Source organism: Gymnoscopelus microlampas, assembly GCF_963454915.1.
Source record: "Gymnoscopelus microlampas genome assembly, chromosome: 3".
NCBI lineage: Eukaryota > Metazoa > Chordata > Actinopteri > Myctophiformes > Myctophidae > Gymnoscopelus > Gymnoscopelus microlampas.
Window position 1 is genome coordinate 11,638,244 of NC_139940.1, and position 11,825 is coordinate 11,650,068.

At 43.2% G+C, this 11,825-nt stretch overlaps 2 protein-coding genes across 2 annotated transcripts; both read left to right on the forward strand.

The window, feature by feature from the left end:
* Nucleotides 1-973: 973 nt before the first annotated feature.
* On the forward strand, nt 974-2,535 carry LOC311041724 (diacylglycerol kinase delta-like; the record flags this gene model as incomplete). The annotated part of the gene is given in 3 exon segments (XM_084052206.1): nt 974-2,488; nt 2,492-2,504; nt 2,507-2,535. Coding segments are annotated over 3 exon segments (1,557 nt in total).
* Nucleotides 2,536-4,085: 1,550 nt separating this feature from the next.
* On the forward strand, nt 4,086-11,557 carry LOC311042717 (sphingomyelin phosphodiesterase 5-like). Its single transcript, XM_084053644.1, has 8 exons — nt 4,086-4,133; nt 5,357-6,339; nt 7,014-7,089; nt 7,493-7,633; nt 9,112-9,201; nt 9,882-9,945; nt 10,291-10,456; nt 10,911-11,557. Exons 2-8 carry the CDS (start codon nt 5,443-5,445, stop codon nt 11,004-11,006), a joined length of 1,530 nt encoding a protein of 509 aa, XP_083909770.1. The 5' UTR covers nt 4,086-4,133; nt 5,357-5,442; the 3' UTR covers nt 11,007-11,557.
* The last annotated feature ends 268 nt before the right edge of the window (nt 11,558-11,825 follow it).

An 11,825-nucleotide genomic window follows, 5' to 3' on the forward strand; every position in this document is an offset into this window, starting at 1 on the left:
AAACTAAGATGAAAATGTTCATATCACATATATATTTCTGTTTTTACTAAATAGTTCTTACAACTGCATTTTCTTAATCCTTGCATTTTACGATTCTGCCATGTACCAGACTGAAATAATGTCCCACAGGGCTAATTTTTAAACCTATATGTTACACCCAAAAAGGGAAACATGGAAAATCTCTAGAAGTATACAACATTCAAACAAACACACATTCTATACAATTTGGACTCAAGGAATTAAAATTCAAGCATATCTTTAACTATTTTAGGGCAAAAATGTAAAAAACAATGAGCCAACAATGTTCAGATTTACATCTATATTTGTCTTTTTACTAAATACTTGTTGAGTTTTCTATCAACAAGTATTTGGGGACCACAAATATTGCATAGCTCAGACATATTGTCTGAGCTATGCATGAGCGTCGCGCCTGGCACAGCCATGCGCAGAGCAAGGCCTGTGTGAGGGCCGCCCGAACCTCTAGTATGGACACATGTACACAAGCGGCATGATGTGACATCATCAACATGACGTCATATTGACGCCAGAGTGACTTGGTGGATGGGTGGGTGGTGGATATGAGATTATGAATTCACACCGTGATGTCAATGGGTCACTACATATTTAAACCTTTCTACCTGTCATCTCCCTGCTGTTCATTTGAGAGGTTCCATCCTGTGCCCCATTCTATTGGAAATCGATGTTTACCATTAGTAGGCTCCAGGCATTTATTTTAATTGTATTTCCGGATGGTAATGTAATTTAATGAAAGAAAGCTGCTCTCCCTTCGGTGTCAACAAACTGACTCTGTACCAGGCCTGTTTAGGGTAAACACGCTGCCTTCCCTGTATACTTAACCCTGACACTGCATGGTATTTACTTTTTTGGTATTTTAAACATTATTAAGTGCCCTGCTGACCCCAGCACTACAGTGTTCAGAACAGAACACTTTTAGTCTACACAGTAGTACAGTATGGACAATTTCAGTGGGGTGCATAGCTGGTATGCTCGTTGTCACACTAAACTAACATACTGTAACGTCTGTAGAGAAGCTGTGTCTGGAGTCACCTCAATTGGACTATCCTGTGAAGTGTGCAAGTTCAAGGCTCATAAGCACTGTGCTGTCCATGTGACCAGCAACTGTAAATGGACCACGCTGGCATCCATAGGCAAAGACGTCATCGAGGATGAGGAGGGGATCTCCATGCCTCATCAGTGGTTAGAGGGGAACCTGCCCATCCATGCTAAATGCACCGTCTGTGATAAAACATGTGGCAGTGTCCTCAGATTGCAAGACTGGAGATGTCTCTGGTGTAAAGCTATGGTACACACTCGTTGTAAGGAGCAGCTGTCGTCCAAATGTCCTCTGGGGCGGTATAAGGTCTCCATCATCCCACCGACTGCACTCAACAGTATTGACTCGGATGGTTTCTGGAAGGCATCCTGTCATCCATCTTGTACCAGTCCTCTCCTAGTGTTTGTCAACTTTAAGAGTGGAAACAACCATGGAGTGAAGTTCCTCAGACGTTTCAAACAGCTGATGAACCCTGCTCAAGTGTTTGATCTGGGGAACGGAGGACCACACCTAGGTCTGCGTCTGTTTCAGAAGCTCGATAAGTTTGGCATTCTGGTGTGTGGTGGTGATGGAAGTGTCCGTTGGGTGCTGTCTGAGATAGACACGCTAACATTGCACAAGCAGTGCCAGGTGGGCGTGTTACCATTGGGAACAGGGAATGACTTGGCAAGGGTTCTGGGATGGGGTTCAGTCTGCGATGATTACAAACAAGTACCTCAGATACTGGAGAGACTTGAGGGAGCTAGCGTCACAATGTTGGACAGGTGGAGTATTATGGTATATGAGACCAATTTTTCACAGCAACACTCGGCCTCTATGCTTACAGAGGACTGTAGTACTGAAAACATGGAATGTTATACAGAGAAGCTTCCGATGAATATCTACTTTGGCATCGGCCTGGATGCTAAAATCTATGTGGAATTCAACAACAAGCGAGAGGAACATCCGGAGAAATGCAGGAGTCGTGCTAAGAACAAGATGTGGTATGGGGTTCTGGCTATCAGTGAACTGCTACAAAGAACCTACACTAACCTGGAACAGAGGGTCCTACTAGAGTGTGACGGTCGTCCCATTACGTTGCCCAGTCTACAGGGTATTGTTGTTCTGAACATTTCCAGCTATGCAGGAGGGGCAAACTTCTGGGGAGGAACCAAGAGGAATGACACGTTTGCTGCTCCGTCATTTGACGATAAGGTGTTGGAGGTGGTTGCTGTGTTTGGCGTCATGCAGTTGGTCGTGTCCAGAGTTATCAATCTACAGCATCACCACCGCATCGCACAGTGTCGTACGGTAAAGATCACTATCCTTGGAGATGAAAGTGTTCCTGTGCATGTAGATGGGGAGGGATGGCTTCAACCTCCAGGATTCATTCAAATCATCCACAAGAACCAAACTCAGACCCTCTCCAGAGGCTGAGTGTTTAAGAGCATTCTAAGTCGTGGGAAGACAAAGAGATGTGAATGCTCCCACCTACTGGAGCACTGTTAAATAGGGTAATGGGTCCAGTCGGACCAACAGGCCGTCGGAATAATGACATGGCACCATAAATTGTAGTACCGGTGAGGTGGCCCAGTCTCCTGCTTGTGTTTTTTTTTAGTATTTCTGCAGTGTATGGCTTAAGGGATATTTCACTTTCGTCATTTTATCGTCTACTCAGGCTTTTGGGACCCATTGTAACTTCAAACTCCATTTTAACCATGTTAGATTCATCGGAAACACCCGTACTTGGTTCCGGTGACTGATATTGTCCTTCTAATACGTGAGGAGACGTGTTTTTTCAATTACTTTTTTCATTTAATTTTAATATATATATTTTTTTAATGAAAAAAATTAAATACAATAAAAAATGTAAAAAATATAAATGAAAAAAGTAATCGAAAAAACATGGCCCCTTCATGTATTAGGAGGGCAGGATGAGTCACCAGAACCAAGGACGGTGTTTTTGATTAATCTAATGTGTTACAACTGGAGTTTGATAATGGGTTTGTATAGGAAGGAGGCGTGTCTGATAAAATTAATATCAAATATCTAAATACTGAATCAAGCAACTTAAAAACTGTCTATAGGGCTCACAAAAGCCTGAGTAGACGATAAAATGACCCAATTTCTTTGGGACAGTGAAATATCCCTTTAAACAGTGGCGACTGCAATGTGATTCTTAAGGCGGAGATGTACAGGGCTGAACTGGTGCGATCTGACCTGTAGAATCCAGTATCTTTGGCAGCCTAATCTGATGAACATTGATGTGAAACAATTCACTACGACTCCACATTTTTTGTTTTATAGTTAAGGATATATAGAAAAACAAAAATAAACTATATACATGCTGATACATTGTGTACATTAAAAAAATCACACCCAGTGTGAAGTGGGCGGTGTGGTCACAGTGGTCATCACAGTGGGAGATTCACTTAAAAAAAAAACTTAATGTGTTTTTTTTAAGTGCACAGTCCTATTTATAGGACTGCACATGTGTCATGTGTTTCACTAGCCAATCACAGTCCTGAATAGAGTCAACCAGTGTACAATGGTGGCCAATCACGGTGCAGGGTTAGAGGGGTACAATGGTGGCCAATCACATTGCAGGGTTGGGGGGGTGCAATGGGTGGGGGACCAAACCTCACATATAGGGGCGGTTGCACCGCACAAAAATATTACAAATTTACTAATTTTACAAATGACTACATTTGAAAGAAATATATATTAAGAATTGAAAATGACATTGAAAAACTGATTACAAATTGACTGATTTACATGACATGAGTGACTGACTGTACATTTGGGGGAGAAAAATGTAGAAATTAAAATAGGAATTGGGAAAGTACATCCCATCCCAAGATCAAACACTGTATTCCCCTTGTCATGAGCTGAAGCCCTTGATGGCTGTAGGGGCCTGGAACCACTCCCCTACCTGGGCGCAGTGGGCATGGCCACGCCTACAGTGGGCATGGCCAGGCCCACAGTGGGTGTGACTGTGACCAGACATAAGGTGAATACATAAGGCCAATACAGGCTATGGCGCAAACTCATTGAATGACAGACTTCTTGGAGCAGCAAGGTTGGCTAACTAGATTAATTTACCTTTCCACTAACCAGCCAGGTTTACATGTAAAAAGTCTTTGATCTTGTACGAGGAATTGTGATTGATGGGGAATGTTTTAGTGTGATAATCGTGTTTTATTACATCTAGGTGTCTCTGTGTCTGGTGTGGGAGTTTCGTTAAAATACGTTTTTTTGTGCTATAGTATTGACCACTATGTTATTAGCTGGTGTTTCCACCACAGCGCAAAAATATACGCATCGCTTCAATTGAAAACAATCAAAACATACGCTGCGCTGTTAAAGGGCTGGACACTGACACAATGCTGTGAGTGTGAAGCGTTTGCATCGTTTGTTCTCCGTAAAAACTTGTACATGATCATCACCATGTATTGAAATGGAGCTGTAGACTAGTGTAGTGGGACATGATGAATAATAATAATAGTGAAGATGTCGCTTGCCTGGGCAAGAACATGCAAGAATGCAGATCTTAACTCAAGATCAGTGCTTGCATGTTCGCTTGCCCAGGCAAGGTTAAGGTTAAGACTTTGACAGCGGGCCAGTTTGGAATTAGAGCCTCCTGAAGGTGTTTCTTTAGGGCAGTTTTGAAAGTGAATAGGGTTTTACACTCCTTTACTCCTTTTGGTGGGGCATTCCACATTTTTGTTGTATTGCATGAGAACGAGTTTATTCTCTTTTGTTGTGCCAAATCTGGGTTGAAAATGAATCAATATCAATCCGTGGAGCTGCCTCTGGTGTTGTGATCGTGGACTCCATTTATGTTTTTTTCTTTTTTCAACCTTTGTGTTTATTTGGCATTTTCAGCATGTTAGACAGGGATAAACATCATATCATATAATTTCTTCACATCATTCTTTCTTTTGTTTTTTTCCACCGAGAAGGATATCCTTTCATCATATATATTTTTTTGTCTACAGTTTGGGTGAGAAGTGGAAATGTTTTCATCTTGCCCTCTTTAACCATGCCAGTGACTATGATGCATTGCCTGAGTCTAGCCTACTGTAAATCTCCCCTTAGTCAAATGAAGTGTCTGATGCATACATCTAGCTGTCACTTGCTTCATAATCCCATAGGAGGCAGTCAGCATTCTGAATTCTAATAGCTATGTGCATTTAATTCCCTTAAAAACTGCATTACTAAGGGAATATATCCTGTGATAGTCTAACCTTCAAATAATCTTGTGGACTCAAATTGATTTCCCCCTCTTGTCTTACATTCCAGTAGTGGCACATTGGGGGAGACTGTTCTCACACTGCTGTGTCCTGATGCCACTTGTCCTTATTGGTGCTGAGAGACAGTGAGGAGGAATGCCTCTACGGGAGTCCCCGTTCTCCAGTGGAGCGGCAGCGGGCCTCCACGACGTGGGCTGGGCTCTCATCCTGCCCTGCTACTGGTTCCTGGACCGACTCATCGCTGTGTGCATGTCCACCACCCTGGAAAGGAGCCAGCGACTGGAGCAGAAATGCCACCTCCACCCTCTCAAGGTGCTCTTCGGCTCCATCGTTTTCTTCATTCTGTTTTTGTCCACGGCTCCCCTGGCCTTACTGGGATTTCTGCTGTGGGCACCGCTCCAAGCCACCCGGAGACCCTTCTGCTACCACCGCAAGACGCCGTCCTCAGCGGAGAGTGAGACCAACAGGGGCTTTGAGCTGGTGGGGAAGGCCACGTTCGGCTTTGCCACCGCCAACCTGTGCCTGCTGCCTGACGGCCCGGCTCGCTTCAACAACCTGGGCCACACGCAGCGGCGTGCGGCCACCATCGGCCGGTGCATCGCACATGGTGTAGGCAGACCCCACGTCAAAATGTCCTTCATTAACACCAACCAAAGCTCCAACCAGCAGGACGGGGTTGGTTACCACCGCAATGCACTGTGCTCTCGAAGCCAGAGCCATGGAGACGACGTGCCCTGCGAGGTGTCACCGCTCTTCCCTGCTAGCGTGGACATCCTGTGCCTGGAGGAGGTGTTTGATAAGAGGGCGGCGAAGAAGCTCACAGACGATCTGCGACCCCTGTTCGGTCACATACTGTATGACGTGGGCGTCTATTCCTGTCAGCCTACAGTAGGCTGCTGCTCCTCATTCAAGTTCTTCAACAGCGGCTTGTTCATGGCCAGCCGCTTCCCTGTCCTGGATGCCCAGTACCACTGCTTCCCCAATGGCCGCGGAGAGGATGCGTTTGCTGCCAAGGGACTGCTATCCGCCAAGGTAGCCTTAGTTGTTAACATTATGTTTTATAATGGTTATGTTTGCAGGTGTTTGTTTACCAAAGGTTCGATTTTGTTCATCTGAGCCTGTCGTCCATATCTGACTCAGGGTCTCTGCTGTGGCTTGTGTTTGCCAAATACTATGTTGTTAACGCTACCCTTTGTGATGCCAGATTATTTCACACAATTCACTCCACTTGCTTGGACACCAATGTTTTATTTCCTTGTGGTTGTTTGTCAATTTATTTACAACGTTGAAGCTATATATTCCGATAGCGATCGTTGCTATAGTACAGAGAGTTTGTTCAGTACGGGTAAATACATTTTCAGGTTGGTTACAAATGTCATCCAATCAGGAGAGAGAACCCCTCAAATAATGTTTCACCTTGTGTTCCAGTTACAATTTTGTCTGCTCATTTCTTTGTTTCATCACTTCCAGTTTCACTTGTTTTTCCTGTATCCTGTATGAGTTCTCTCTTCTGATTGGATGAAATTGGTATCCCGACCTGAAAATGTATTTTCTGTTTACTAAAGAGCTGGAGACGGAGAGAACCCTGATATTGAAGAAACACACTATAGCAATGATTGCTGTGGGGATATACCATAGATATTTAACAACTGGTCAAGAAATATACATGCTTATTGTATGAAAATACATTATGTTTTATTGTCCAGGTGCTCATTGGCCAGAATCAGAATCAGATGCAAGTGGTGGGCTATTTTAACTGCACACATCTTCATGCACCAGAAGGCAAGTCAGCTCCTCTCATTTATTCATTTGTTAGTAAAATGTATTTGTAGAGCACCTTTCACTGACATTGACAGTCACAAAGTGCTTCACATGCATATCAATAAAATAATCAAAGAGAGAATAAAACAATCGCCATATAACAAGTCAACCAAAAAGAGTTAAAGAAAACAAACTCAGAATAAGGGAGATGTCTCAACACACAGCGCTATATTCACAAGTAGCTATGTGAAAGCCTGTTAGAACAAGTGAGTCTTTAGTGTACAAACAACAACAGAATGCCTCTTCTGAAGTCACATCTACACTGTGAAGTGGTAACAATTGGAAGCTTGGTAGTGACGGTTGATGAGTTGATCCTGCACTATTTAGTTATCTTGTTGTGTTGTCTGTGCTCTCGTTTAATCAGGTGATGGTGAGGTTCGCTGTGAGCAGTTGGACATGGTGACGAAGTGGATCAGCGAGTTTCAGGCTGCCAACAGACAGCCCAATGAAGAGGTTGCGTTTGATGTGCTCTGCGGCGATTTAAACTTTGACAACTGCTCACCAGGTGTGATTTTAGATTTGCTCTGATGAAGCTTTAACAGCTTTGTTAAAGCCCCTTTTACCAGCTTGTTGCTGAGCTGATATGTGGTATATTCCCTCCCTGCAACTAGTTGTCCTTTTCTGTCACTTTTTCATCATTGGCTGTCCTTTTAAGTCCGCTATACTTTCCCATACTCTGAACGCCGGTGTGGCTGTCCTTTAAGCCAATTACATTACATTACACTCATTTAGTGTATTCAACAACGTAGGCAAGAAAACTACTAATCACCAGAAGTCTTAAGTGCATTCTCTTCTCAAGCAAGAATATGTATCGGCAGCATACCTAGCGCTAAGGTAAAAGTGCAATATATGAGCTACCTACTGTCTTAAACAGATGAGACAAATAGGAAAATCAAATGAGCAAGAACTAAAACAAATAAGTGTATCAAATAAACAAGATCCTATAAAACAAAAGCTCATACAAATAATTGACAACAAGTGGGCAAGGCTAAGAGGAAGGGTCAGGGTAGTGTTTCCTGAAGAGGTTGGGTTTCAGCCTGTGGCGAAAGATGGGCAGTGACTCTGCTGTACTGACATCAGTGGGGAGTTCATTCCACCACTGTGGGGCCAAAACAGAGAAAAGCCATGACCGTGTAGATCGGCCAGAAGGACCTCTGAGCGGCGGGGCAACCAGTTGCCTTGAGGCGGCAGACCGAAGCGGTCGGGCATGGGTTTAAGGCTTGACCATAGCCTGGAGGTAGGAAGGAGCTGTTCCATTCATTGCCCAATAGGCTAGCACCAAGGTCTTAAACTGGATGCGAGCCGCTACTGGGAGCCAGTGTAGAGAACGGAGATGGGTAGTTGTGTGGGAGAACTTGGGGCGGTTGAACACCAGTCGAGTTGCAGCTTTCTGAACAAGCTCCAGAGGTCTGATGGCAGACGCCGGGACACAAGCAAGGAGGGAGTTGCAGTGGGGGAGTTGCAATGGGGAGTCCGCAATACTTTCCCATACTCTGAACGACCCGAACGTCCTCTCGGGCAATGGCATCACAACTGTCGACGGCCGGTTACTCTTCTCTGCAGCAGCTGATTGAAATCATGCCGAGCAGACAGCTTCTGCTGGCGTGATCATAGGGAGCCAGCCCAAACAAAGTTGCCCATGGAAGTAGATAGGGACAACACTTGTTGTCAATGTAAGCATAACATTTTAGATCCCTTTACATAGTTTAAAACTATCAATTCCACCAGAGTTTGGGGCCAACAGTTAGCACATAGCAGTGACATAATGTACATTTAATATACTTAAAAGGCAGGGAGTGACAAGGTTTGTTTTTCTCCTTGAAAACAATGAAAGCAAGGCAGACAATGTTGCCATGCTGTCTGAATGGGAAAACACATTTTTATTAGGACTCGTAGAAAAGGGATGTTAGCCTTCTGCAAGCTGGTATAATATAATATGTTTTTAAAGGGTCTCACTCTGTATGTTTTTCCTCTTCTGGCCAGATGACAGTCTGGAGCAGAACCACAGTCTGTTTGATGAGTACAGAGACCCCTGCAGGGCAGGGCCAGGAAAAGAGAAGCCCTGGGTTATTGGTGAGTATCGGTTGATGTCTTGCTTTGACTGTGTGTTTTTGTAGACCGTAATGCCTAGTGGCCACTTTCTGAAAGTGGTGTCAATAGCAGTTTCTGGTTCGTGCTGACAACATCAAGCAGGTTTCCCAGACAGGCATCCTGGAAAACCTGGAATGTTTTTAATGCAGTTCTCCAGTCATGAAAATGACTAAATTGTTCAAATTTACTGGAAAAAATGCAGTTGTCCTGAAAAATATTTTATGTGTATAACAAAAGTGATGACTGCAGATCAGGTTTTCATAAGGTAGGAAATGGGAATCGGTCAGTGTAGTTAAGGGTATGTTCAGATGCACCATGACAGATGAAAACTAGTTTGCAAAATCATTGTTTAGCCTATTGTCTTGTGAAACCACTGGGTCCTTAAAGCTGCTATTATCATACGATATACTGTAAATGCATACAAAAAGTAAAGCTGATGTGGCACCCATTGTCAGTTGAGTGGCTCAGACTTATGTTGTATCAAATCTCACCACAGCCTTCCTATTTTGCTTTCCTTTATTCTCATCCTCTCAGCTTAGTTAGATGGACCACTCACTCTCCTTTTGTGTTATTTCAAAAAAAGTCACATAACAAAAAATCACATAACATTTAACAAAGGTAACATGAGGCCATCATAGTTTTTTCATGATTTGTGTCGACAGGGACTCTGCTGCAAAAGCCAAAATTGTACGAAGAGGAAACGCGGACTCCAGAGAATCTACAAAGGTACACTCACATCACTGGGGATAGTGCTGAACAATAATGCTGTATTAAATTGTCCAAGATATATGGATTAAATAAAAGCATATAGATAATATTGTTATTTTGTATGTATGTAACTGTGTCTCCCGATTGTTTCCCCATTTAACTACACTCTTTCAGGAATCTGTTTACAGTAAACAAAGACGTACTCTGTATGAAACACGACAAAGACAAGCTGCATTGAATTGTCACATCACTTTAAGTCATATAGATCTGCTTTGTTTGTGAATAGTGTTGCCTACTAACTGATAACCACATATTTAAAAATAAACGTGCCGTAACTTTGACGTGTTGCCTTACTCTGTGCAGGACTTTGGAGACCGAGGCGTTGAGGAAGCACTTTATCTCCCCTCCTGTGGCTCCCCTCCTACGCGTCTCTCCACTGGTTTACCCTGAGCCTGGCCAGCCCTGGGTGGGGCGTCGCCTTGACTACATCCTTTACCGCGAGAGTTCCATCTCAAAGCGCTGCCGAACAGTACGTCTGCTCTATGCATCTCCAATCTGTCTGCTCCCCTGTGTATTCACCTTCCTCACCACTGCTGTCTGCCCGCTTTGAATGGAACTACACGGTACTTTGGGACATTATAAATGACCAAAGTGCTTCGCAAGTGTTTGTCTCCTATTAGGTTTGATAATTACAGATTGCCTTGAAGAAGCCAGCTCAAATCAATTCGACTTGAAACAAATGGACAGTGTTTTGTTGGTCGTCATGCTGTGCAAGCAACACAAAAAGACACATTATTAGTGCAAAGCTGTCATTTTAATTGGTAAATTGCAGTACAAAAGATTATATATTCCTGTAATTGGGGAAAATTATGTGGAGTGTAACAAAACATTGATGTTAAGTCATTGATTTATAATAATTCAAGCATTTCAAATGTATGAAGTGTGCATTATTTAAACTACAACCTCTTATTATCTCCATCTAGGAAATCGAGGAGTTTACATATGTGACCCAGCTGGCTGGCCTCACGGACCACATCCCTGTGGGCTTGAGACTCAGCGTGCTCATGGACTCAGCCTGATGAGTCCTGATACTGATGAAAGACAGCTAAAGTGGAAAAAGGCATCACATACAAAACGGGAGCCTAAATGGACAATGGATAACTTTGCCCTGGAACATACAGTATTGGAGCACTATGTTGTTTACATATCTCTTTGCAGAACTGGACAAGTAAAGCAAATCTTCGTCAATTAAGAGTACGTTTTCATTTTCAATAATAACAATAACTATAATAACACTCCACAATCATAATCCACTGCCTCACCATCAGACCTCCTCCTCACCTCTGATCAAAGTTAGGCACCTTTGCATCAAACTATTGTGACACTGCATTCCTTTAAATCCTTCATTAATCACTCATCATGTACATAATTACTTGCTGTGACACTCAAGTATGTTTTCCCATTGTTGGCATACCATAGACTTTCTTATCAACATAGATTACAGTACCTGTAATCTATGTTGGAAATCATGGAAACCACAACTAATGGAGCTACCTTGACAAACAAAAAACTAGTTTAGCTGGTAGAACTTCTGGTCTCCTCCTGTCCTCAAGTAACACTGTCCTCTGAAACGCACCCACTCACCTTAGCATTTAAGTGGCCATTTTGCTCCTGCAATGTACAGTAAGATGGAAGCACTACTGTCGGTACTGATAAGACCCAATTATTGAAATCCCAAACATGGAATATTTGGACCATGCCACATTTAATGCCTGTCTCAGGACTGCCCCCTATAGCTGCTAGTATACAGAGGACGACTTCACAGTAAAGAAAATAGCTGATCTACAAACTCACAACATGCCGTGATGGGTTGTGAGCTTGTAGATCGGATTTTCCCC

Coding starts and splice junctions, on each gene's coding strand:
- LOC311042717 (XM_084053644.1), top strand. CDS start 5,443: ATGCCTCTACGGGAGTCCCCGTTCTCCAGTGGAGCGGCAGCGGGCCTC. Junction 7,090..7,492: donor ACATCTTCATGCACCAGAAG/GCAAGTCAGCTC, acceptor TCGTTTAATCAG/GTGATGGTGAGGTTCGCTGT. Junction 9,202..9,881: donor AGAGAAGCCCTGGGTTATTG/GTGAGTATCGGT, acceptor TTGTGTCGACAG/GGACTCTGCTGCAAAAGCCA.